The sequence below is a fragment of the Vespula pensylvanica genome, chromosome 1, assembly GCF_014466175.1.
Source record: "Vespula pensylvanica isolate Volc-1 chromosome 1, ASM1446617v1, whole genome shotgun sequence".
NCBI lineage: Eukaryota > Metazoa > Arthropoda > Insecta > Hymenoptera > Vespidae > Vespula > Vespula pensylvanica.
The window spans coordinates 10307356-10334229 of record NC_057685.1 but is presented as its reverse complement, the minus strand read 5'-3'; the positions used below and the strand labels follow the sequence as shown (position 1 = coordinate 10334229).

Sequence of the window (26874 nt, the reverse complement as noted above, 5' to 3'; positions counted from 1 at the left end):
GTTAACGAGTGCCCATCAAATTTGTAATGGCTCGATCCTGTCCTGCTGTGAGAAAAAGAAAAAATAAACGCGGACTCATGAACTTCTTCTCTTCTTCCTTTCATGAATAGATTCTGAACAGAGAGAATTTTTTCAGGGGTCAAAGGGCGTTCTTTTCATTATCCAAGAAGAGATTTATCGTGCCGGACAATGTACGAGCGTGTTTCTTAACCCTCTTCTTCATCCCTGCTCTTTTTTTTTATTTTCTTCTTCCTTCTTTTTCTATCTTCTTGGAAGGTTACATGAGGCAAAAGATACGAACCAGTTTCCTTGTAAAAATAAGATGCAGAAATATGATCGTTCTTTTCGTTTGACCGATAAATGATCTCAAAACTCTGCAGTTAACTTTCAAACAATTGTTAAATTAAATGTTTAAAGTCACGATTTATCTGCTTATCGATGGAACTACCGTTCTCGCGTTTACGTCATTGGTGTAATTATAGTTATTATCGCTATTCCGCAGAACTCGCATTTATTCAAAAAAGAGCGAATTGTTTACCTCTCAAAAAATTATTTTAACGAAAATATTGATATAATTAATATCGGAAACTAGTACGATAGTATCAAACAGCAATAAAGAGTAATTTACATGAAACTCGTGAATCCCTGACAAATTTTGATCGTTGTCACTGAATGTAAATCGTGCGTATTATTAGCTGAATAGTTTGCCATCTCCGATAATTACTGAGTTATTTATTTAATTATATGAGAAAGTATACTTCTTTTCTATATTTTAACATGTAATAATAGAAAAAAGAAAAGAAGAAAAAAGAGAGGAAAAAATATTTCTTATGCAACTCGTTATTTGCAGTTTCAGAAAAAATATATATCTACTATAAAATGAAATGATAAGAAAAATTCGATTATCCATTAATAATCAATCCATTGTTCGTCCCTCAATGTTACCCGTTAGTATATAAATAAGAAATATTGAATAAATTCGCTTTTTATTCTACATTTCGTTTTATTCGATTTGAACCAGTTACATGGGTATTTTTTTCGATTAGAAAATATTCCGACAGCTGGTCATCGTAAAATTTTAATCGAAATCGTTCGCTTCGTTGACCGCAAGACCCATCGTAACATTTCCTTTAGCTTATAATCACTAATAGATTATGTTAATTACACGCGTATCGAGTAACAAGATTGATAGCTCTGCTTTTCATATTGGACTCATATATCTAAAGATTTTCTTCTTTTTTCGAAAAACATACTTGCTGGTATGTTGTAAGTACCGTTAGAAACTAATTCGTACAAGTAACTTCCAAGAATGTCTTATGAAAGATCGTTTCTGTTTAATTTAGAGTGTTATCTCATCTAACCAATGGTACATAAAAAGCAAAAGTAACGCGTGATTTATATTTAATTAAAAATTAAAGCGTCAATACGATTATACAATCACACATCGTTCGTACATATCCATCGATTGGTTTTTTTCATTTAATGATCTTTTGGAAGACGTTATTTCTAATTTTACGATTAATAAGGTTTTTTTTTGTTCGTTCGAGAATGATAGAAACGATCTTTCAATATTCGCAGATTGGAAGTTGAAGATTGGTAGGACAGTATTAAACATCGTAATCAGAACGAATCGTTCGAAGATACCTATTGATCGAATCTTCGGATATGTTTTTTCTCGGCATTCGCTTCTCTTTCACAAAGTGGATACGTTGCTTATTCGGACGTTGATCGAGTTCCCTCTCTCCATCTCTCTTCCGATCTTGTGCGCGTGTGCGAGATAAATCGCGATTCATTCGGTGATCGATACACGACGATGGGTCGTCGAACCGGTCTTCGAAAGATGAGGAAGTAATTAAATTTTTGACGACGATGTGCCGACGAGAAATCGAAAAACGTTTCTTCCAAATATATCGAACGGAAGAAGAAGAAGGAAGAAAAGGTGGTGGAAGAGAAGAAGAAAGAGGAGGAGAAAAATAAGAAAAAAGTATAATAACCGAGTTCGTGGGAGAATCGAGAAACCATAGTTGAGGTAACGAAACTCTTTCTACGAAACTACAGTTATCCAGTTTAAAGGTTAACGACTTTTTCGTACAATCACAATAAATGTTCTTTCCAAATGGATTGATTATTCATATTTAATTTTTCTCGTGCGTGTCTCCTCTTTTCTATCGTTTTAAAAGATCTCGATGAACACGTGATTATAAATATGTACCTTTCGAAATCTTCGAGAAACTTATTAATGTACGATGACGCATGAAGTAATAGAGAAAAACAATATTTTTGTTCTACGAACATGTTTAACATGACCGTATCAAGGGCAAATTTCTGAATAATAAATTTTATGATTCTTTCATTTAACTTAACATTATGCCGAATAGAGTATCGAGATGTATATACATACGTGTAATAGTTATTTCTATCATTACTCATCCGGTCATTCGTTAAATATTATACGTTTTGTTTAAGTGATAGATCGACTTACTTATATATCTCATTCGTGATAAATTGAATATGTGATTAACATATATGTCGATGTCTTTGTCGTGGGAAAATAAATAAACAAAAGCGAATTTTCAAATGCAGATATATATCGTAGAATATTTATTGTCAAGCGAAGAATGGAAATGTGCATCGTGAGAAAGAGATCGTCAATGAATGTCTATAAAAAATAAAAAATAAAGAAATAAAGAGAAACGAAAAGACAAGGTGTCGAGAACATTAACAATTATTATGAAATACAACGCCCACATATTTATCCACAGCTCTGACGATCATCTCTTCGCGGGAATTTCCGTCTTACTTAGTCGCGGTCGACGTAGTCTCATTCGCACAAGGTTAATGTCCAGATAAATATCATCTATGTTTTTATTTGCTTCGTGTCAATGTCACACAGTCGAATCCATAAGAATAAGAGATAGAGAAAGTTAGATAGATATTTATATTTATTTACATATAGAAGATCATACATTGATAATAGGAATACAAATGAAAAAAACAAAAAAATCGAGATTTTCATCGAAAGAAATTTTATCAGAAAGAAAATCAGAACGGAATTTCACTTCAGGAAAAGATGATGCAAAACACATAACTCGAGAAATATCAAAGGGGAAAATACGTGACGTGAGTTCGTTAAATAAAAGCGAAAGTGTATAAATGGTTCCTAAGATTAGTAAATACCGATAGTCAAAATTATTCACCAATAAGAAAATGATCCGTAACACGATTGAATAGATTTTACTAAATTATTGACGATTCTTTCAACTTTCTACGATCTATAGAACGCAATCTTTGCGAGAAATGCAATTTCGAAAGCATTCACTTTTCTTCTTTCATATCATCTAAAATATGCGTTCGATTTTGGTGGAAGGAGTTTTGTTTATTTTTACTGGGAGGACGATTTCTGCCTTTCTCTTCTTCAAGTAGTTTCATCCCCTTTGTAGTTTCTTAACGGGACACGAAGTCTTGACGATCGGCTCTTTCGAACTGGGTTCTCTTCACCTTCGAACGCCATGGCAACCGCGTATATGGTTCTCTAGATTGTATTCTGAGCGTGCGCGCGCACACGCGACTAGAATTCAATGGAACGAAGGAAAGAGGGAAGAATGATCGGAACATTTAAAGGACAAAGATCGATGAATTTTCCCACCTTTATTTTAATTTTCTTCATCTTCCTGTGTTTTTATGCTTTGACATTTTATAATCACGAATTTTATTAATTTTTGTTTTTTTATTCTTTTTTTAAGAAGAGTTCCAAACTTTTGCAATTAAAAACATTCCTTTTATTCGATTTAAAAAAAGGAACGAACATTAGATATGGATAGAAGTGAAAAAAAAGAGGACGACGGAGAAGGAAGACAAACAAATACAATAAGAGGATAGTAAGAATAGTTGTAGCTGCACATCATAATGGCATAAGATAAAACATGCGAGTTTGATGTATGGTGCAATTGGTTGTTCGATGTGGGAACCAGTGAAGGGAAGGAAAAAATTGGTCCTCTTCCATCCCCCAAATAATTAATCGATGCATGTTTGGACCTCTGCAGGGTTCGACAAGTAATGATAGGGCTCTGAACTCGGATATTCGCATCTCTCTCTCTCTCTCTCTCTCTCTCTCTCTCTCTCTCTCTCTCTCTCTCTCTCTTTCTCCCTCCTTTCTCTCTCTCTCTCTCCTCCCTTTCTCTCTCTCTCTCTCCCCCCTTTCTCTCTCTCTCTCTCTCTCTCTTTCGTTCTCGATATATGTTAGACAAGAAAAATTACGTCTGCGTCTGGGTTGCGTCTGGGTTGCGTCTCAATGTAAAATTGAGCGTATCAATGTAAAAAATAAGTGCTTTAGAAAAAAATACTTTCAGAAAAAATGCATATGGGTATATTAAGTGCATACCTGCTCTTGCTCTCTAAATCAAAATTGTTGTTTCTACTCTTTTTATTGGAAAGAAATTTATTGAGATCCTACGATCGCGTGCTTTTAGATTCTTTTTTTCTTGATTTGAAATTGATTTAAACCAACTTTTAAATATTGAAGTAAAACGTCCTTATTGAATTTTTTGCCAGAGTATAAGTAAAATTTCATACAATAACCTAAAAATAGCAGAATTACAGTAGCAGCATCCTCGAATAGTTATGTACCGGAGTTGATCGCTCCGATGTATTTAATATTCTCTTGGCAATACGCGTGAGGTATTTCGATAATTCGCCGGAGACGTGTTGCCGATCGTGATCGGCGAACGAATTCACGAAACGAGGCGAGCAGTGTTCAACCTATGTCCCATGAACCATTGATATTATCAGATCCTTCAGCATTTCTACGTTATTTGTCTCTAAAAGATTTCAAAGACAGTAATTATAATATTTTCAGTTTTCCCTTGACAAATTAAATGACATAAAATCACTATTAAGAAGTATTAAAAGTATTATATGAATAATAAATTGATATTATTACGATTTTTTCTGTTTTTCTTTCTTTGTCCTAATAACGTAGTGAAACATTAAATTTACAAGATCGAATATCCTCTGTCACCTAAGAAATAATAATCCGATTAATAAACTAAATAATTGAGAAAATCGAGTAGAAACGTCGTGAGAGAATTTCTTCTTTGTATTCGGCGCATTCCCTGGTCCGAGTTCGAGAGGGTAATTAAACGCGGAAACGAAGAAACGAGAATACTCCCAGATACTTTTCCTTCTTTAAAAGGTTATTAACCCTAGTTCGCGGCAGCCTCGCGGGGGACGAAACGTATGCGTATAGTTTGACTATCGGTGAGCAAGAACGTCCAATGGAATTTCGTCAAGATAGGAATAGACAAAGATGGAGAAAAAAGATATCCTTCTCTCTCATGATTCTCTAGCTAGTAGAGAATATGTGTTTACCGTTTTGTGTTCGAACGTTCTCTCTCTTTCTTTCTCCTCCTTCCTTTTTCGTTTCTCTCTAACTATGGCTCTCTCTCTCTTTCTCTCTCTTTCTCTCTCGATCTCTCACGTGGATGGAATGGTTGTAACCTCACGAAGAGGTTATAAACGCATTGACCCATGCGTGTCACCGTTATTCCCATCGATTTTTCTTCCCTCGAAAATCCCTTCTTCGGGCGAGTAAATGAAAGAGAGAAAAAAGAAAAGAAAGATAGAGAGAGAGAGAGAGAGAGAGAGAGAGAGAGAGAGAGAGAGAGAGAACCGATGACTCCCATAAGAACGCGGCACGTACACGCTCACGGCGACCGTGAGCCGGCTGAAAATGGATTCGAACGATGTGTACGATCGTTATTGGTTTACGATGCCATGCTTACGTCATTATCTTATGTGTTACATGGGAAGCATCGGTCAGAGATTTTCCATAGAATGGAATCCTGCCATTCGCGTATCTGCATGATGGACGCTGCTCTTTCTCTTTCTTTCTCTTACTTTTCTAGGAGACTCTTCTATCGATCCAGTGCGGCAATAAGTTATTCTTCTTCTCACTCTAACATACTCAAAATTAATAGTGCCTGTCAAGTAAACCTGTTATATACATATAATGGAATGTACTCTTCACTCTTTAAATTCACTAATTTTGCGATGAAAATAGAGCACCAATCGAATTTTTAACTTGATTTGGAAGTTCCTTTTTTCGTAATGCTAATGAATGATATTTACAGGTCTACTAAAGCCGTTTTCCAGTTTGTTCGATATCTTTCTTTAGTTGGAGTTTTCGTCAAATCACCAGATGTATGGAAGAAGAAACGCAAAGGAAATTGTGTGAACGACGAGATAGAAACGAGTTGTAGATCTTCGGAAACGTTTCACCTTTGATATTATCAAAGGTACTAGACTTTTCCAAATATGTTTTATCGTATCTCAAGGGATTGCATCTGCTCTGAAGGGTTTCGAATCGATCCGACGTTGTCACGGCTACTAGCCGTTTTTCGGAAGATGATATAAACATCCATTTCGTTTCAGAAACGAGATTCGATATCTATCGTTATACCAGATCCTCACTTTTGCCCTCAACCGGCACTGTCTAAATTGGATCTTAATACGCTCTACTAGCTGGCACGTCCTAATCCGTGATAGGAATGAGGTAAATCCCCACGTAATTCGATATAAAAGCAGAATCTTTTTCAAGCAGATGATCGATGTAATTTTTATCCTTCGTTTTTTTTTTTTTTGTTATCTAGATTTATGTCACTACGGTCGAGAGATATTGAACAATTTTGCTTTGTTTTTCCCTTTCAAACAGAGATTTTAAGAGTTTTTCACTTTCTAACGACTACATCGAAAATAAAATCGGCATCAATGGAGATAGCTTAGGGCAGTTTTCTTTCTGCAGCACATCATGCTGACCATCTTCGTAGTCTCTTTCATAACTGTCCTTTCTACTCCATGATTCGAGATACCGTTAAACTAAGCACGTTTTGCTCATCGGGAACGAAAGGTCTGACAACGTTAATAATAAGAAACGAGCTGTAGGTAGCCTGTTCTCAGCGAGTTATTCGCGGATTAGTTCATGGAGGAAGGGAATACTTTAGTGCATCGAAGTGTCGTCGGCATCTAAGTATCCTATTTATCATATTCTAGCGGTTCATTGAATGCTGAGAAAGTGGTCTCGTCTTGGAAGACTCTCTCTACTAATTATATGTACTTGGATATACTTTATCGTGAATTTTAATGGCTAGAGTATGTTTCTGACACGAATTCCTTGAAGATTAATGTTCTTTTCATTCTTCTTCTCAGAGTGCTTCTCCATTACTGAAGGTCGGCAATCAACTTACTAAATTTCTTTTTATCTGATAGTACAGCCTGAACAGTTCTTCAAGCTTCCTAATGTCGACAATAATCGGACGCTATAACCACACGCTAAACCCAGCATTTGGATATTGGGACTGGATATTCAATTTCGAAATCTGTCGTTCATCATTACATAATCAATTTGATTACGAATTATGTTGATAGGTATATATGCTGGCGATGTCCATGTATATAATCTCCAAAATGGTAATTGAAATAACGTGTTTGTAATAATCAGATTTTTCTCTTGGCAGAATTGTATCAAAAAGTCTTCTCTTTCGTTTCTTATGCCCAGTCCGAATAGTTTCCTAACAGTTATCGGTATTTTTTTTTCAATATTTGCATTAAATTCCCATAATCAAGTTAATATTTTCTTCCTTCATAGGATTGTATAATTCTTCTAGTTCTTTACAGAAATCTGAAATCTTCGCTAAATCTTTCTCCATCGTTGGCGCATATGCTTTGATAATATTTAACTTTTTGACTTTGTTATTAAATTGGAGTATTATGATTCCATTCGGAAGTGGAATAAAGTTAATAGCAGTCTTATCTAAGTATCTGTTAATAATTAAGGTAAATATTTGATTCTGAAGCTTTAACGGAGTAATAGATGATTTTGTCAATTTGAGTATTCTTCTTATCATTGTTGCACCATTTAATCTCACTCAGTTCCATCGCTTTAATTCCCGAGTGATCTATTTCCATAGCCACAATCGCATCGAAAACATTACCTCTTTTTGACAGGTTTTTGAAAAGTTTCCTTCTTTACTATCTATATTTGAAAGTTCTTTCTTATTTTGTTTTCGGTCAAGTACCATAGTACATTCGTTATTATATGCAAGATTGTAAATTGAAATTTTTTTAATCTGTTGATATTACAAATCGTGCTAAACCTAGGACCCAAGACTATAAGTCCATAATAGTTTTAAGATATATTTATAGAATAATAATTTGCTATTTAGCAAGAGCTTGGATTTGGCTCCTAGTAATCCGTACATTTTATTTAACTGCGCTCCAAATTGTTTCCTCTTTTACCATAGTTTCTGACTTTTCCCTATCAATCTGCTCGCGTTCTAAATATTTTAATTTTAGAATGCTATTTCATTTTCATATTTCACGTCCTATGCCGTAATTCAAGATAATCAGTTTTTGATCAGGCAATGAAATTTTTATCAGGGGGATTGATTTTAAGGAACGTGAATTTGAAAATGAGCGACGGGACAAGGAGACATAAATTGTAGGATAAAATAGAAGATCTGATAGATAATAAGAAATAGGCTGGAAAATAAATGAGGCAATAGACAGAGGATTAAAATAAAGATTTCAAATTGTTTATTTTTTTTACGCATGATGTGCAAGAATGGATTCTCGTTTCAACGAGTTAGTCAGACAATGTTCAATAAAAGTTATGATAGAATATAGACCATTCAACTAATTGTAGACTTATTGATTTTTGTCATATTGATACAGTCTTATAGATTTATTGTCGTCTTTATAAAATGCGGAACACAGATATATTAACTGATTATCGCTCTTGCAAAATGCAGAATAACGATTTATTATTTAGTTACCTATTTTACAGATTTATTAATCAATCATCCATTGCATCGGTAATTAATATACAGATTAACTAATTAGTTACCGGGTTTATATAATGATAAATACTAGATTTTTCTAACTGATTCTTTCCGACTACCTCTTTTTTAGATGCACTTGCCTCACCATCTAAAAAATATGCCGAAGATAACAAATTCGCTCCCTATCGGATAAGAATATTACCCCTATGATTCTAATTCAAAATGTAATAAGGAGTTTATTGTATTATCAAGCAAGGTGTGGCTGACGTACATTTACATACACAGCAAACTGTTCGAATTTGTTTATATAGAATTATAATTGATTCGATAATCGTTCCATTTTATAAATCATTCTTCTTATCGTTTTTCTTTTGTATTTCGTTTCAAGAAGTCGATTTTTGTATCTTTCTGTAAGTTAAATAAAATGAGAAATTTATGAAATTTTCGAACGAGGAAAATTTTTAAACCATTAATTTTCAAATAATCATTTTACTAAGTACAACTCGATGCAGACAAACTTTTATATAACAAAAATGAAGTTCTTTCTGATTTTATAATACAGTAAGCACTTGCTCTAGTCTTTCAAGGTATTCCCATAGTCCGTGGGCTCCTCTCTTGACCGACTCTTTCCCAATTCAACTAGCGAGCGTGCAAAGAGGCACGCTCGATTCGTCGTCGAGATCGGCACGGCCAACCAATCTAAATGAGTGCAGACACCATGCGAGTTGTCATGCGGACTCCGTGGGTCCGTGCCTTCACGCGTGACTGCCCCGACTGACTCCTCTTCTCTTCTCTTCTCTTCTTTACACTAGCACGCTCGGAAACGATTCTTTTTCTGCGGACAGACGAGCTCGCGCGCACTTCTCGTGAGAACGGCGCTGATACGCTCTCTCAATTCTACAGGCGCTACGCCGTGAACTTGCTGATCGTAGAGTGCGAGAGGAGAAGGAGGTGGAAGACATCGCGAAAAATTTTCGTTCTCCTCTTTACCCTCAGCATTATTCAAGAATACCTGCTGACTGGGATAACAAGCCTCGTGCGATACAAATACATACATATTTATATCGTATGAATTTATATATATATATATATATATATATATATATATATATAAATGTGCATGTATATATATGTGTATATATAAATATGTGTGTATGTATGTATATGTAAGCGCCACTTTAATGGTGGATAGGAGACACCAAACAATGAAAAATATTTATATAAGCATGCCGTCAATTTGACCTTGTATCCGAGTTAGAGCAATTTGAGTAATAAAAATAATAGTGTTAGAGAACATTAGACATATGACATATGAGATAGTTTTTGCTTTATCCGCATCATGTTATAAGCACTTAAGAACCAAGATTTTCTTTCAAGAGTCATTTTAGAAAGTTGGTTCCTACGTGATTCTACAAAAATAGGAATTATTTAATAGTATTATAGCCACAGCCCTTTCAATATATTTAATGAATAATTGACTTAAAATATGAAACAAGATATATTATTATTGGTGCAAAAGCGACCAGTCGATAAAATATATACTAATGATTTTATAAGCAGTTTCTGAAAATATATGGTTAAAGAACCGAGAAAGTTTCCAAGAAACTGGAATTTAAATGGAAGAGTTAAAGAATAATTATTTGAAACTTTATATTTAAAAAAGAAACTGTATTCTTATTGTATTAATATTATTTTAACTGGTATTTATTTTACCAAGAAAAAAGAAAGACTTCTTCAGTTGCAATCACAAATTTGTTCCTTTCATAGGAGAATAATTAAAACCAATCAACACCAAAATAATTTTCAGTTATATTATTTTAAAAGTAAATTCGCTGTTATTTAAAAAAAAAATAAAGAAATTAGAATTTTAATAAAAGTTATATGGAATTGATTTAAGTAAAGACATAAATACAATTGAACAGGTAAATTTAATATCACTAGAGATGACCTGAATATTGGGTTTTACCGAATAGATATGCGTACTTTAATGTTCGGCTAGCCATTTTGCAAATTCATAGAAAATAAAAAAATGTCATATCTATACAATAAAAATATCATTGAAATGTCAAATTTATTGTAAAAAAAAAGAAAAATATATAAGGAAAAGAAAAATACATTAAAAGAAAAAAAAAGTACAAATGAATCGAGAAAGAAAAATATATGCCCATCTTATACCAACTTTCCTCAAAATAATATACTTTTGTTTCGTTAAAAGAGAAATCGAAAAGGTGTTTGGAAGATTATTACGATCAAATGTCGAATGTTTCAAAATGCTCTAGTTATACACCTAATACATATGTGGCACAATTCAAAATGGTCACCTTTTGGTCGGGCCGTAAAATCTTGACTAGGGATTGAATGTAAGAAACGTAAATTCGATGAAAGCGACGAAACAAAGAGACATAAGTCAATAGGATGACATAGAAGGAGATCTGATAGATAAATAGGATGAAAAACAAAAAAGGCAGTAATCAGAGTTTAAAAAATAAGATTTCAAATGTTTATCTTCTCTATGAACAATGTATAAAAGTGGATTCTTATCTCAATGAATTAGACAATGTTCAGTAGGAGTCATGATATATCATTCAACTGATTGCAAACTTACTGATTTTTCGACATATAAATGGTCTTATAAATTTATTACCATCTTTATAAAATTTGGAATACATTATTATTAATGGATTATCATTATTGACTAATTATCGATCTTGCAGAATACAGATCTATTTACCGATTTTATAGAATGTAGAATATGAAGTTATTAATTAATTACCAGTATCACCGAATGCAGAATACAGATTTAAGAACTAATCATGGATTTATTAGCTAATTAATGATCCAGTTTACAGAACGACAAATACTGACTGAGACTTTTTTAACTGATTCCTTCCATTTTCGAGCGTGAGTGAAGAAAGAAATAAATGTACGTAGGAAGTATTATCATTATTCAATAAATTTCTGTTAAGGTTTTTTGCCTATTTTTGTATAAAATAAGAAAATTCCATTCAGAACCAGGTAAGCACTTACAAGCATAAGCGAAAGAGTTTCTGTTGAAGTGGAAAATGTATGTATATGAAGATAAAAGGAATAGATTGCTTCCTTTGAAAAATCAATTCTGTTACATCACAATTTCTTAAAAGTTGATTTTGAATATTTAATTAATATTTATATTTTATAAATTTTAATATAAAAATAAAAAATATAAATAAATATTAAATAAATATTATGTTTCCAAATATATATATATATTCTTTATTTTTGTATATTTATAGCATACATTCGTCTAATAAATGTATTGTATCTTATGATTTTAACAGACTCAAACAGAAGCCTAAATGATGTTGCTGACTATATTGTTTATGTTATGGAAATGTCTATATTGTCTATATTAATATATAATGTCTATATGAATGAAAATAGATAATTCTAGAAGAATCGAAAATCGTAGCGTTGATATGCAGTGGAAACAGAATAATTATACAATGTTGCTTATTAAAAGAATCCTAACAATTTCGTTATTATCCTATTCAATATTAAGCATAAGAAGTACGTAAGAAATTTTCTTGCTATAAGCAATTTACATGTAAATACAAAGGGATCCTTCCAATATTGAACGGCAAACAACGATATCTAGTAGGCGCAAACGTTTACGATAAGAAATGTTGCGCATAACGTAACAGAAGTACCATTTCCAGTTGACAGGAATCGGATGATTCAATTAAAGTTGTTTGACGAGATGTAAATGTCCGTGGAATGACTATGGGTATAGATAAAACTGATTCAAAGCAACGATAAGTAGTTCTGTCATATATATTTAATGTGCGATGACAGAAGTATAGAATTCGATAGCGTGATGCGTTTGATGGGGTAACGATCGAAGGCACGGCGAATCGTGTTGCACCATACATTACGACGAAGCCATGTATCTTGGAAATTGAAAGATACGAGACGTTTGAGGTACCATTGCCCGTGTTTAATGCAATGCGTGTGTCATGTGTGTACATGTATGCGTGAAATACCAGAAAGACGAAAAACGAGCATGGCATAAAGATCCAGAAGAATCGAAAATCGTAGCATTGAGATTGTAAGAGTTGTTGAACTTGTTCCGAGTCTTTGCGTTGTCTAGCGTTATTTATCTTGAGTCGTTGAGTTCTGTAGCGTTGTTTTATGTTGTTATATTAATGCATACATATGTATCTATATATATGTGTGTGCGTATATTTAGCTTTTCTTGTTTTATATTGCAACACTTTCCGGTTATTGACAAATTATCCAATCTTTCCAATAAAAATTTTTCACAACAGTAATAATGATATGAATATGTAAGAACGTTACAAAATACTGTATTGAAAATAATAATTCAGGTATATATAACATAGTTGCGATAACCGGTTATGTCTGTGTTGCGTTGAATATCAAAACGACAGAAACAAGGTTTCTAGTTACGTAAGAAATATTTATGATATCAATTTTTGAATAACTTCTTTATAGATTCCGTTATGTCTTTGATCCTCGAAATATTATATTTATTTCGTAAAGTGCATACTTTTTTATATGAAATTAGAATGACGCGATTCGAATATTATTGAGCCGAGTTTACGTCAGTCTTCCTAGAATTGAAGAATCCGGATATCCCTCCGTGAAGTCTGTCAAAGCACCAACAGAAAACGGCGATTAATGATGCTCGTATAATCACTGCGGCCTCTCTTGATCTTGCACGCAGAGTTATAAGCATGATTCACAGCAGTCGACTCATCGTATAAATTCGTACTCGACCTAAATGGAATTACGAAACACGCATTAAGAAACCTTTTATGTATATTAAAGAAATATACATAAAAATTTCTATAATTTGACTGCTATCTCATTCGTCTCGTTTTTATTATAGTTCAATGTTAATTCCGAAGTATGAAAAAAAAAATGTCTCTGCAATTTTCTGCGGAAGATAAAATAAGAATAAAAAGAAAATTATCGCGCAAAAAATATTACATCCTAATCTTTGAAACGCACAATACTGATAGATGCTTGCGAAAAGATTATCGACATCAATATTCTCGCATCGCCAATCTTTCGATGTTAAAAAGTTATTAATTATTTTATAGAATTATTTTCTACATCGTTGAATATCGACGTCAGTGTAGAAGAGAACGAAAGAGAACAGGGATTTTCAGACCTTTTGCGCTCATAGACTTGATTCACTGGGACATTATATACGGGCAATACGCATATAATGGCTTAAAAGCGATCTGAAACCAAGCTATGACTTATGATCACAGCTGCTATATCTCGAATAAACAATGTATCGCTGGGTATTCTTTTTTTCTGATCGATTGATTTGACCTAATTCTAGATGCTATCACTTCATTATACAGCAATAGAATTTTTTTGTTCAGATTTGTTCTTTTTATAGGAATTTGATAGAAGAACAAAAATAAGATCAAATGTTTAGTATACAAAATATAAAAAATCATTATTTTGATATGAAATTAAAGTTTAAAAGTCTAGGCGTTTCCAATAACATAAAATATTAAATAAGAATAACAATATATTATAAACTAACTTCTCACAAATTTGTACAAAAGAATGTAAAACATAAGAATATAAGACATGCCAATTTACATATTAAGCATCTACTGCTTAGCAACAAAGTTTACTGCTTCAACAAAGGATCTTTGGCTACATTTAAACATAACGACGTGAAATACCTATAATTAAAAAAACGCGTTATTTCTCTAGTTCGAAAGTGTTTATTCGTCATCGTTGTAATAATCCGTACCCTAAATAAATCAGATAAAGATTAATTCACACATTGTAGTTCACTCTCCATTTCATCTTCGTTCCGATTTACGGTCACCGTGATTTTAACACTATTGTATGTAATTTAAATACATATATTCACACATTTCTAGTTCAATCACTGAATGATGAATTCAATATTAGAATTTTCATAACCTCTTTTATCTATAGATAAAGAAGATTTTTGATCGCTCCATCCATTCCCACTTCTAACACTTTCGAAGTCCACAGAGTAGAATCTTCGAACATAATAGTTTCGTATCGCTTCAACTTCACGCACGCAAACATTATCTTTCCTTTAAAGCTGACATTTTAGCTGTCACTTTAATAAAATTTATTGCGATCAGTTAACTCTAACATATTTTATGAAATACATTTTTGACATAAAAATTTGACTTCTAAATGTCCGGAACCACATCATACATGTTGAATCATCTACAGCGTCAACTCCATATACAGTATAAATTTTTTCACAAGTTTGCGACGTACTTTGCTTTTTTGATAATAAAGGAATAAATATGACGAAAAAGTTTTTTGACATGTTTGACAGTTCTTGACAAGTTTCTGATATTTCCTAACACATTTAAAATTTCAGAAAAAGTGCTATAATACTTTCATGAAACGAAAAATAATATTTACATGCGTGAGGCTAATAATCATATAAAAAAACGATATTCCTTTATAAGTCGGTCAATTGATCCAAGTAGGAAGACTTTTACAAAATAATGATAACTGCAATATGACGACTTTGGCAGACAATGATAACAAAAGTGAGATGTACAATAAAAGAGTTAAGAATCGATCTCTCATCTTTGTTCTTTGTTAAGTCCAAATAATATTGTTATATTACCTATGACCGTATGTATGATCCTTATTAGATAACTTATGATTTATACAAAACGATTTACACAATTAATCGTGTTAAGATTTATAAAACGGTTGTAAGCTACGATAAGCAGGATCGAAGGGATAACTACGATGATAAGTCTACAGTTACTCGTAAGGAAAATACTAAGAAACATAGAAATCAAAAAAAAGGAGTACGATACAATGAAGTAAGAAATATAATAGGTCTAAGTTACGAGCATGTAGTCCTACTTTAACCTGCACAAGCATATCGACGTACCTATATCGTACATAGTTAGGCAAGCTTGTTGAGAGCAAGTTCGCAATAGTAGGTGGTTAGTAAGTGATAGTCTCGGGCCTTTTGTGAGACTCGAAGCTCGGCAACGCGTTAAATCGTCTTTGTTGGACGGTTTGACGTTAACATCACTTCGATTTACACTTATTGCGGTTGGGTTACATCTGCTACGACGTCGAGAATTCGCGTTTACATAGGACGCCATTTTTCTCCTCGCACTTGAGTACTTGAGTCGCTTTAAATGCGAATACCTTCTCTTACCGATCGAGTAAAACTCCGCTAAAACCTCCATTGATCTTTGTGACCCTTTGCCAGAGTCGCACGGTTTTTAGGTTTATCGTGCGAATTCTACGGGAGCTCTTCCGAAAACAATCCATTCGCGTATATATACACTGACTTGCAATCACTCTTAACTTTGTTTCTTGCTTGTTCGAGATACCGTTGGAATTATTTTATGAACGAGTAATAATGTTCAATTATCTCTTTGGATTATCTTTCTCTTAACTTTCGAGTGAAATTAAAGGAACATTCTACGGTAGAAAATCGATTATTCGAGATAATTAGAGAGGACAAAAGATTTCATACAAATGGATTTAGAGAACAATAATTAATATGAGAATAATTGCCATAGATGTTACCTCTGATAGATCCCATTAATATAATAATTAAACATTCTTAGATTTGATCGAATTAAATTTTGTAATTTTTCAAATTACCAGTTGCCTTATATACGACTTTTCGTTTAACCCGTATATCGACACGATCAGCAATAAAAATAAAGTAAGACAATTAACGTGGTCCGATATGAATATAGGAAAAGTAAGAGAGTGAATCGCTTTAACGATTTATCACTTTTGCCTCGTGTTCCTTGATTTATTTGATGGTCCGGACGTACCGTTCGAATTCGTTCTCCGAAGAGGAACGGAGCTCGCAAGTCGGTGTGTAAGTCGATGAAGGGAGAACGCGATTACCGCATTCGCGTTGCACGTCTCTTGCATTTCGTAACCCCGTGACGAGACGAGAAGGCTCCTAAGAATACGAAAAGACCGTCTGAGTGACCGCTGTTCTCTTCGTTCGAGATATACCTGCCTTCGGGTTACTAACCTGCCCGATCGATAGCCATAGAATCCATTCAAAGGAATCGCCTCCAAAAATATCTTCGTGCTTTCGACGAATTTGATATAAGAGCTCGCTCATCCAATAAATTTTACGTGAATTGGTGTATTCGTTCTTTTTGTGAATACGTCAATCTCCCATAAATGCAGCAAGAATAGGAATAAGCTTGAAAATATTTGTGAATTGCAGATATAGTCTTTGTACTTGTATATATACTTGCATATATATTATCTTATGATTTTACTGTGACATCGATACATTTATTTTTGGCACAGTGATAATTTAATAGAAAAAAAAGTTTAATTGAGAATCATAATGAGAGCGAGTAGTATCGGTATCCTTCATATTCTAATAACTTATCGATTTATCGTATTTTAGATAACGTATTTCAGACAAGACGTTACAGAATTATAAAATTTTTTTCAAAGCAAAATCCATAGCTCCCTATAACGGAGTAATAAAACGTTTGCCCTCGAAGAAAGGATAAAAGAAAAGAGCATCGTGAAGGCGATGTAAGGTTCGTAATTCGAGGAGGACCATAAAAAGATAGAAAAGAAACGATCGAAAATTTCAAAGTCTTAGCGGAAGCAGTGAGATACTACTTTATCCTTCTTCCGACGAGGTATCTGGCTCTTGGCCAAACCGAAATGCTTACTTGGCTTGTCAGTTGGACTACGTCTTCTGCGCGAGTCTACGATGCCGCACGAACAACGTGCAACGACCTCGTGATCTTGAACTTGTCGGTATTTCGACATAGCCACAACGGACGTCGTCGCGTCGTACTTATTCGGCAAATGTTAAACAGCACGAGGACATTACTGGTGGGTCGCTGAAGGAAACCAGTGCGCGAGAATGACAGAAAAAGGAAGGAAGGACGGATGGAAGGAAGTAAAAGGCCAATATTAGGAAGGGAGAGAAAGACAAACAGAAATACGTTTTAATTCTTATTGCTATTAGAAAATAGTATGTGCTCAGCGCAATACTGAAGTCATATATTCACGCATGTCAAGATATGGCTACGGAGGGAGAGTAACTCGAACGGTACCTAGTTACATAGTTCGAACGACGAACTCGTAAGCGAGCTAGACAAAGATGAGGACGAGACGAGAACGATCTTCCAATCTCAAAACTAACTGCGCAAGTTAGATTTTAGATTTATCGAGCGACACGATCCTTTATGTTCGCCGTATACGCCGACCGTTTTCCCTCTTCCATCGTCTCCATACGTTGCCTTTATACTCCCGTCCGACGAGTACAGCTTCTCGCGAATGCGATTACGTGCCTCTTACGATGTCTCTTCCAGAAACGCAACGCCGCGTCGGAACAAGTTGTTCCATGCGCCTTCTCTCAACTTTTTTCTAATCTCTTCAAAAACGACTTTGAATAGAGATATCTTGAATTCTTGTGAAATTTATACAGTTTTACGTATAACGAACTTTTTTTTCAAAAAATTAATTTGTTCTGCGCATTCTGCAAGAATCGTACATTTGCGATAAAATGGTCGCATGATATCGATATTGCTTGTGTGTATTGTCAATGTTGTTTTTTATATTTATTATTCAAATCAGACTGTTGTCAAGATAGGATATCCTTTGATGGATCAGATACGAAGAGAGCATTGAAAGAGACTGATCTTTCTCTTTTCGATGCACTTAATAGAAATCTCAAAAGAACAGAAGATCTTCTAAGAAAGTAATTCTCAAATTTTAGAATGCAGGTCTCTCCGTTCGCAAGTTCACAAATCTTGAAACACCCTGAATAACATGGGATCAGATAATGCGCGAGTTTGCTTTATCTCTTGTCGGCTACCGTATATAGCTCTCTCGCTAGAGTTATCACGAGAATCCGAAGAAAGGAAAAAAAGAAGAAAAGGAAGAAGGAGAGGAAGAGACTGGTAGAGCCACGCCGCCGTTGTCGTTCTCTTACTTCTTTTTTTCTCGCGTATCTGCATGTATATCCATGTACGTCTCTGGCACTTGCTCGCGAAAAGCAGCGGGTTTGCGTACGAGCAGCATGCGAAAGTTCTCTTCTCTGTTTCCCTCGGGTCACCTCTCTTTCTCTTATACGCGCGCACATACACACACACACGTGCATACACAATCAGTGGTTACGGTGCTCATGGCACAGACCTCATTTACAGTCTCGGACGCGACGCGACTCGATGCGTTCTGTATCGCATCGTTGACGAGCGCTTCTCGAGTTTGAATGCATTGTGATTGCATTGTGTCGGAGAATAGACCTTCTTGCTCCGATATATCCGTTCCTTCCTGACAGGACGCAATTGTGCGAATGGAAATCTTTTTTCCTTTGCTCGCATATAGAATGTGAGAAAGAGAAAGAGAGAGAGAGAGAGAGAGAGAGAGAGAGAGAGAGAGAGAGACTCGCGATCTATCCTTTGCACGTACACTCCAAACTTCCTATGAACTATTTCAAATGGTGAGATTTTAATATCACATAACTTAGATTGTAATCTTTCAGAAATTATGATCCTAATCACTCTCCTCGAGACCATTCGTCGAGCCTTTACTAACACTAATTACTTACAGTACTATGGTCCAGGAATTCTTTCTCTCGTTAGTCGTTAGACTAGAAGATATAGCAGGCCCTTTTACCTCAGTGACAGTCTTCGGTTTATCGACGGCAAAATATTTTTCATCTCGGTTCAAGGTTATTGTATCTTTCATCGAAATCGAGTTAATTCGTGCCGACGGCTAGCACAGATAGAGGTAGGGATAGTTAAGAGGTCCCTTTTAACCGTTTACTATCTCGTGTCTCGAGGACAACGACGGTGCCAGGTACCGATGTTGGTTAGGTCGAAATGTACGATTCGAAGTACGGTCTCGAATACTTACCTCTAGCCGCGAGAGCCGATCGTCTTTCTCAGAATTAGATAAGTTCCTTTATTGGTGATCGAATCACTGCGGGAGCGGCAGCGCCAGCAGCAAGTTCAAGGTTGCCTCGTTAAAAATAGCCAAGCTTGGTGAAGTCAAGAGAAAGCCGGGAGATGAAGAGGGCAGAGGAAGGCGGCAAAGGTAAAGATGGAAGAAGAGAGTTACTGTAGTTGCTTACTGCTTCTATTACCGCTAGAACCCATCCGGAAATGTACTGAAATGTATAAATCTATCGGCCGATCGGTTGATTCAAGATGGCCAATCGATCGATCAATCGATTCCCAATGAATTTTGATTAGTATCGATAGATCTTAAAGAAAATATTTGACAGGCTTTTATTTTGATAAATTACGATAGAAGAAATATTTTGATACAAACAATAAGTGACCACAAATTTAATACGCGTCCTATGATATCGATTGAAAAATACAAAATTCTTCAGTAAATAACGTTAAAACGTGTTCACAAATCTTTTTAAAGAAAGAGATCAGAGTGGAAAGAACCGTAAAAGAGCTATAACGGTTTTCATATTTCATGAAAAAGATAATAAGTCCGTGTCTTCTTCCACGAGAGATGATCGTCTAAATAAGCGACACGATCTTGTTTCCATGAACGAACATGCTCACGCGTGCACGCTTTTGATATTCTTACCTGCTGCTTCTTAAAGTGACGAAGGAAGTTATAAGCAAGTCGAGCGTGTCAACGGTTCTGCCACGCGATCTACGTTGTGTGCTGCCTCTCGGTTGTGTTTTATAACTCGAAATATCGTAAAGTGGGTAAAGAGCACGTTAGACATGCACGAGTTTCGTTACGTGACTCAGTATCGAAGAAAAAGAGATTTACAGTGGAGACAATAATGGCCGCGATAACTCGACTTCATGACGACGCGTGTGCGATCGATAAACTGAATATTTATTACTACAAAAAATAGTGAGTACAATTATGTAGATATTAAAAAACGTTACAAAATAAAACGTTCATCGGAGGATGTGTGTACGATCGTAGATTCTGGAGTGACGACTTACAAATTTATTATTTTATCACTACGTGTCACGATTTATTAAAATATGTAATTAAGAATGATCTCTACTTGTTCATGTAATTCATAAAAAAGACGTGCCACGTAATCCTTCCGATCCAGGATTCTACGAAGGCAAACTGAAACAAATAAGAGACATCTACCTACCATCATGAAAGATTTACTCGTTATCAGTAGTATTTCTCCTCGATCTCACAAAATTTTTATTCTCATTGCAGTTTATTCTCAATTGCATGTAATGCATAAATTTTTTTATAATATGTGTATTTATATTTATTTATAGGTACACTTAAGGTATAAGGGCGAAAATCGAAAATAGGGGCTGCGTCAAACGCAATTCGATCATCCCCGTTCCTTTCTTGGTTCTACCCACTTCTAAAATTATAACATCGACGAGATCGTCGTTGATACCCTAATTATATATTCATTTTTGTCTACCTACGCTCAGGAAATTTATATCTTACTTTTTTCTCATTGCTCATCGTAGAATCAATCACACAAGATTCGATCGATTATCATCTTCTTTTTGAAAAATTACAAAATAAGAATAAGAAAAATTGTAGGTACGTACTTAGAAATTCTGCTGCGCTGATTACGTTCTAACATTGTTTAACAACGTAAAAGATTAATTGAGAAGAAATGGATTATTTTCTTCGACGAAAGAAGAAGGACGAGGATTCGTTTGCGCGATTTGACGGATCACGAGAACTTTTTCATCTCTTCTATTGCATCTTACTATTGCATCTCTTAAAGGAAAGAGAAAATAAAAAAAAATTATTACAAGGATAAAATTCTGTAAGGGAGCCAATCCGATTCTCTCTTCTTGATATCCCTCCTTTTCTCTTTCCTTTTACTTCTTCGTATCTTTCTCTAGCGATCTTATGTGATTGATCCCTTTTGGAGCTCCTCTTTCTACGATTAGTTGTATCCAGAGCACAATTGTGCTTATCGATCGTATTGTTTCTTTCCTTCCTTTTTATCATTTTTTTTTGTTATTTACTTTAAAAACTACTGTAAGAGACATACTTAGAAATAAGTGAAAACAATCGTCTGTCTGGTGCTTCCAAGTCGCGCACAATGAAGCATACCTTCTCTCTATCCTTCTTTTTCTTAGTTTCGGAGCACGGATTTCTTTTTAGAACAAAGTTAAAAAAAAAAAAAATAAAGAAAGAAAGAAAAAAATACGAAGAAAAAGAGAAAGAGAAAACTAACAAAAGATGGATAGGATGAAAGAAAATAGATATCGATTTTGATCAATTTAGAGGAAAATTAAAAAAAAAAAAAAATCGATCCGAACGCCCCTTTTGATCTCTTCCACGTGCTATTCCTCTCCGTTTTCTGGCAGTTAAGTTTTCTGCCAGTTAAACAAAAGTTCCTCTGTGTATCTTATAGCAAACATTCATACATACGTTTATCATTTTGAAGGACAAAGCTGATGGTAATGCGAACGTCTTTTTTACGAACGCATATTTCATAGTTTAACTATGAAATATTATCGGCATTCTTTATATTACATTCTTTACCGCTAATCAAGTATTTTCATTACTCACTTTCTTTCTTGATTTCTTTCGCTCTCATTTTTCTCTTTACTCTATTCTTTTAAACTAATCTTCTCTCTCCTCTCCTTAAATCTCCCACCCTCCCCCGGTCTCTCTCTATTCCTCGCTTATTTTTTTGTATTATCACGTACGTGAAATTTCTCTTTTTCATGCGATCAATAAAGATCTTTACGTAATTACAATTTTATCGAAAAATAGGATGATAGATTCTCTTTCGCTCTTTCAATCTTTTATATTGCTATCTAAAATCTTTCGATACACGTGAATATTCCTGTTGTTCTCTCCCTGTTTCTCTTATTCAAAATTGTTTAAAAACCACGAACAGAAAGAACACTTGGTAGAAAAAGTTTACGACGATGTCGCGACACAATTACAGTAACTTTTGATCGATGTACTCCAGCTCATACGGTTTACTACTCGCCCTTCCTTTTGAACGACATCGAAACATTCGTATTTCATTTTCAATTTATCGAACGTAGCCACGACGAATTAACGAGTATTTCGCTAATCGAAGCTTACCGTCCGGAATGTTTGCAATTCTGATCGCTTCCGATAATAATTTCTATTCCATCTTTTTTCGCAAGTAGGAAAATTTTGTCGTAGAGTTCGCAAACAACAATCGTGATGAGTGGTCCTATTTAAATCAATGCACACTTAGGTATCATAATGATTTGCCTTATAACTAATTGCTAAATCTTACAAGAACGCGTAAAATTACAAATAAAGAAAAAGCATAGAGTGCGAGTAACATGTAGATCATATCTCTTTCGTCACGATCGACTCTCTGCCTTACGGAATTATTACCATCTAATCAGCCTTTACTTCGTACAACTTGGTGCTGGTATTATTGTTCGTTGAAACGATTCAATAATATATCGCTGGTAAAGTATTATATATGTACGTACGGACGCTGGTAATTTTGTTCAAATTCCCTTAAACGTAACGAAAGAAAACGAGCTTCTTTGTTTACATTGTTTCATCACCCTAATTAATATCTAAATAATCTTTATATGAATAGGAAAAAAGTCGAAGGTAACGTAATATCTCGTACAGAATATTTCAATATTTAAAGGCTACATTTACGCTCTTAATCTATTATTTAAAATACTTTTTTTTTTATTTAAAAAGAAGAAAAACAGGACTAAAAGAGAATTTCATCGATATATCATCGTAGCAATGACAGCGATTCTACAAAAAAGAAAAGTGTAAACGCGATTAAAAGAGAATAAAAAGAATGTTTCGATGGCACGTAACATCATTTAAAATCGCTGAAATTCAAAAGATGCCATACGGATTATTATGAGTTTCTATAACTGAACTAGTCTGTACGAGATTATCAAATAAAGAGAGATTAAAAAAAGAAAAAAAGATAAAAAGAAAAATGATAAAGATACAAGAAAAAGAGGAAAAATGACCGGCGCCAATCGCTCGCTTCTACTCTACAACGAGTGCAATAATATACATTTAGTACAGACATTGTAGAATATATGCAAAATATTCAAAACTCGTACAAATATGTATTCATACAAACACGGTTTAAAAGGATACAACAAATTCAGTCACAATAGATGACCATCTTTGATAAAACGAGTCTAAGAAGAATAAAACGTGTCAAAACTCCCAAGAGACAATATTTTCACGAACATTTTTCTACTTTCTTTCTTTCTCTTTCCTCTATTCTTGTTGACGTTTTAGTATTCCCCTCTTTCAGTGGACCGCTTTCTTTCCCGCGTCTTCTCGAGCAATCTCTTTTCCTGAATGCGGTACTACTAAATCCGCTTTCCCTTACGAGTCGGACTTTGTACCTTATGATCGACGCCTTCTTTGCGTTCGTTTCATCTGGATTTTACTTCAAATGTGGAGAATCAGGGAGATTACGGAGAAATTGGGATTCAGGAACGGAATGAAAAGTGTTGCGAGCTCGGAATCTGTGAAAGGGCGTCTTTGACGATTCCAGTACTTCTTTTATGTAAAGTCTTGACGCTATGTATTCTCGCCCGCTTTTGCTTTTTTTTTTATTTTCTTTTCTAGAGACGTACGTAGAAAAATTTTGAAAAAAATGACATATTTTTGCAAAGAGGAAAAAACAAGAGGAAAAGTAACAGGATATGCGGGTTCGAGTTTCTTTTTTTGGGGAGAGGAGGAAAGGACGAACTTACGTAAAAAAATCGCGTTCTTCGTTAACGCGCTTTCTCTTCGTAAAGGGTCCATCGATGTGACGAGAAGTGCTCTCCTTTCTTTTTTTCTATTTTCTTCTTTCATTCCTCTTCCTTCGCTTTGCTTTTGGTCTAAGTTGATGGTCTTAGTTTGCGCGGCGGGGGGACGGGATATTTGTTTCGTCAGTGGGAATATTTGGTTACAATGTCATCGTCGTCTCAGCCAAGACCAGCCCATTCCATGAAGTCGGGCACTTCTCTCACCGGCACGTCCCTAGCGAGGGCTTTCACCCTCAGGTTTCTATCTTCCGTCAGCAGCACGACTTCTCTTCTTAGACGTCGAGGCTGGCCCTCCTCTGCTGAGGCAAGATAAATTAGATTTTGTAGGCCTATGAAAATTGTAAGCTGGCCCGAGATTTGAACCCGGTTCTCTGCATTTCGTGTACGGTATTTTCACCATTAAGGTACCCAAGAATCCAGAGTTTCTTTTGTAATTTCTTTAAAATGGATATAACTAGCGCCTTATAATTTTTTTCTTCCTTTTACTGAACTAATAATAAATTATCTACAGTTATCGACTATTAAACAGTAATTGCTGCGAAGAAATTATTACCGCTTATTATTTGAAATAAAAATGAATCAATAATTATTTTCTTTCACTCTAGTCTAAAATAATCATAAAAGAAAAAAAAAAAAAAATCTCGAAGATTATTAAAACCGATTATCAACGCATAGAAAAATGTTACATTCAACATACCTGGATTATTATGATCTTTGTTTCCCGTTCTACAAAGGCTCAAACATGTAGCCAGAATCCTATCATCGTTTCTAGTCAATTTGTCCTGCAACGAATACGAAAGAAAATATCCTCAATATTTTATTTCTTCTTATTGTTTGTTTCAACGTTCGACGATCTTGAATTTGAAACTTCGACAAATGGTAAAAAAAAAGAGAGTGAAAAAGAAGGGAAAACTAGATACGCAAGACACAGAAAAAAAGGAAATAATAACGAAGGAATTTTGCGTTATCATTTCTCTCGATAGATTGAGCTTCATGTTTGTGATCATCGATGTAAAGTCGTATATTCGACATGTTATCACAAAGATATGCTATAAACATCACAAATGCGTTAGCCGAACTAGAATTTATTTCTCACCGAAAAGAGTTTATCTCAACGGTATAGGAGGGGTTTCTTAGATACTCGATTCCTTATCATAAAATTCGTGCTTCAATGAACACCGACCGAATCTCTTTTCCTCTCTCCTTTCGCACCCTCTTTGCTTCTTTGCATGCATTGAAAATATTGCCGCTTCTTTTTCGTTTGTATCGATTTTCCTTTGCAAACCTAACAGAAGAATATTGACACTGATTTCCTTTTATCTCTCTTCCTACATTCAAAAAGCTATAATCAAAGGTAATTAATTAAAAACCGAAGCGAAAGGTACTCGTTCTACTCCACAATGCTGCTGTTATATTTTATGCGGAACCTATCCGCATATGTTTACGCATGCACATAAGCGAATATTCTAATCTTCGATAACGACAGGAAATAGTATACGGTACATGCATGGTCTTAATCATATTTAAATAGATCGAGTCTCGTTAAAAATAGAAACCGTATATCCGCATTGGAATAGTATTACTCCTATCGAGAGTGACAAGAAGCGATAATGAATGCTTGTATATTCGTTTAAAATACTTTTTATACCGGTTGGGTTAACTGTACGTATGAAAATTTATAGTCGATCCGGTATATACTAAGATATGAGTTTTAGCTCTTCGTGGTTTTAACGAATTTGATAAGAATATCTTAATGATGATAAATTATCGATTGATTGAATACACGAGAAATAAATGATAAAAATGAAGGACCAATTCACCTTATCGACATCTTCTTCAACAGTAAAAGTACTAGATGTCAAGACGGTTCCTCTCGTGGTCAAGCATCGAATTGCTGGATTTCGGCTTCTCGCAAAAGCCAATGCCGCCTTTGCACTTTCTGCCACTCTAGCTACGTGTTCAGGATCTAAAGTAGCTCTTGATGCTGGTGGACAATCCCTGGCATCGGCGCCTCTGGCCAAGCCTTCCAGTTCATTTAAAACTGTAACAAAGTTTCATATGCGAAACGAATTAATTCACGATCCGCGATAATAGTTCTATGATCGTTTCAAGATTTTTAGTGTATCATATAAAATACATTTGTGCGATCTTTGATAGTTTTTTTCTTTTATAACAGCATTCTTTCGACGTTACGAAGAAACAGAAAAAAGGGGGGGGGGAGAAACGAACACAGACAGAGACAGAGAGAGAGAGAGAGAGAGAGAGAGAGAGAGAGAGAGAGA

The 26874-nt window shown here is 34.7% G+C and overlaps 1 protein-coding gene and 1 long non-coding RNA gene across 9 annotated transcripts in view; both read right to left on the bottom strand.

The window, feature by feature from the left end:
- Positions 1 to 8566: 8566 nt before the first annotated feature.
- LOC122637036 lies at positions 8567 to 9841 on the bottom strand. Its single transcript, XR_006329119.1, has 2 exons — positions 9106 to 9841; positions 8567 to 9016 (listed from the first exon to the last, which is right to left on the bottom strand). It is a non-coding gene; the product is annotated as an uncharacterized LOC122637036 (long non-coding RNA).
- Positions 9842 to 20669: 10828 nt separating this feature from the next.
- Positions 20670 to 26874, bottom strand: part of LOC122636635 (telomerase-binding protein EST1A-like) — a 134397-nt gene continuing 128192 nt past the window's right edge. For 7 of the 8 annotated variants that reach the window (XM_043828131.1, XM_043828095.1, XM_043828064.1 and 4 more), the window contains 3 exons: positions 26413 to 26633; positions 25290 to 25374; positions 20670 to 24891 (listed from right to left, as the gene is read on the bottom strand). In XM_043828131.1, coding sequence (XP_043684066.1) covers positions 24752 to 24891; positions 25290 to 25374; positions 26413 to 26633 — 446 coding nt within the window. In that variant the 3' untranslated portion in view covers positions 20670 to 24751. The remainder of the gene's footprint in view (positions 24892 to 25289; positions 25375 to 26412; positions 26634 to 26874) is intronic. The other variant, XM_043828075.1, reaches the window with a different exon arrangement.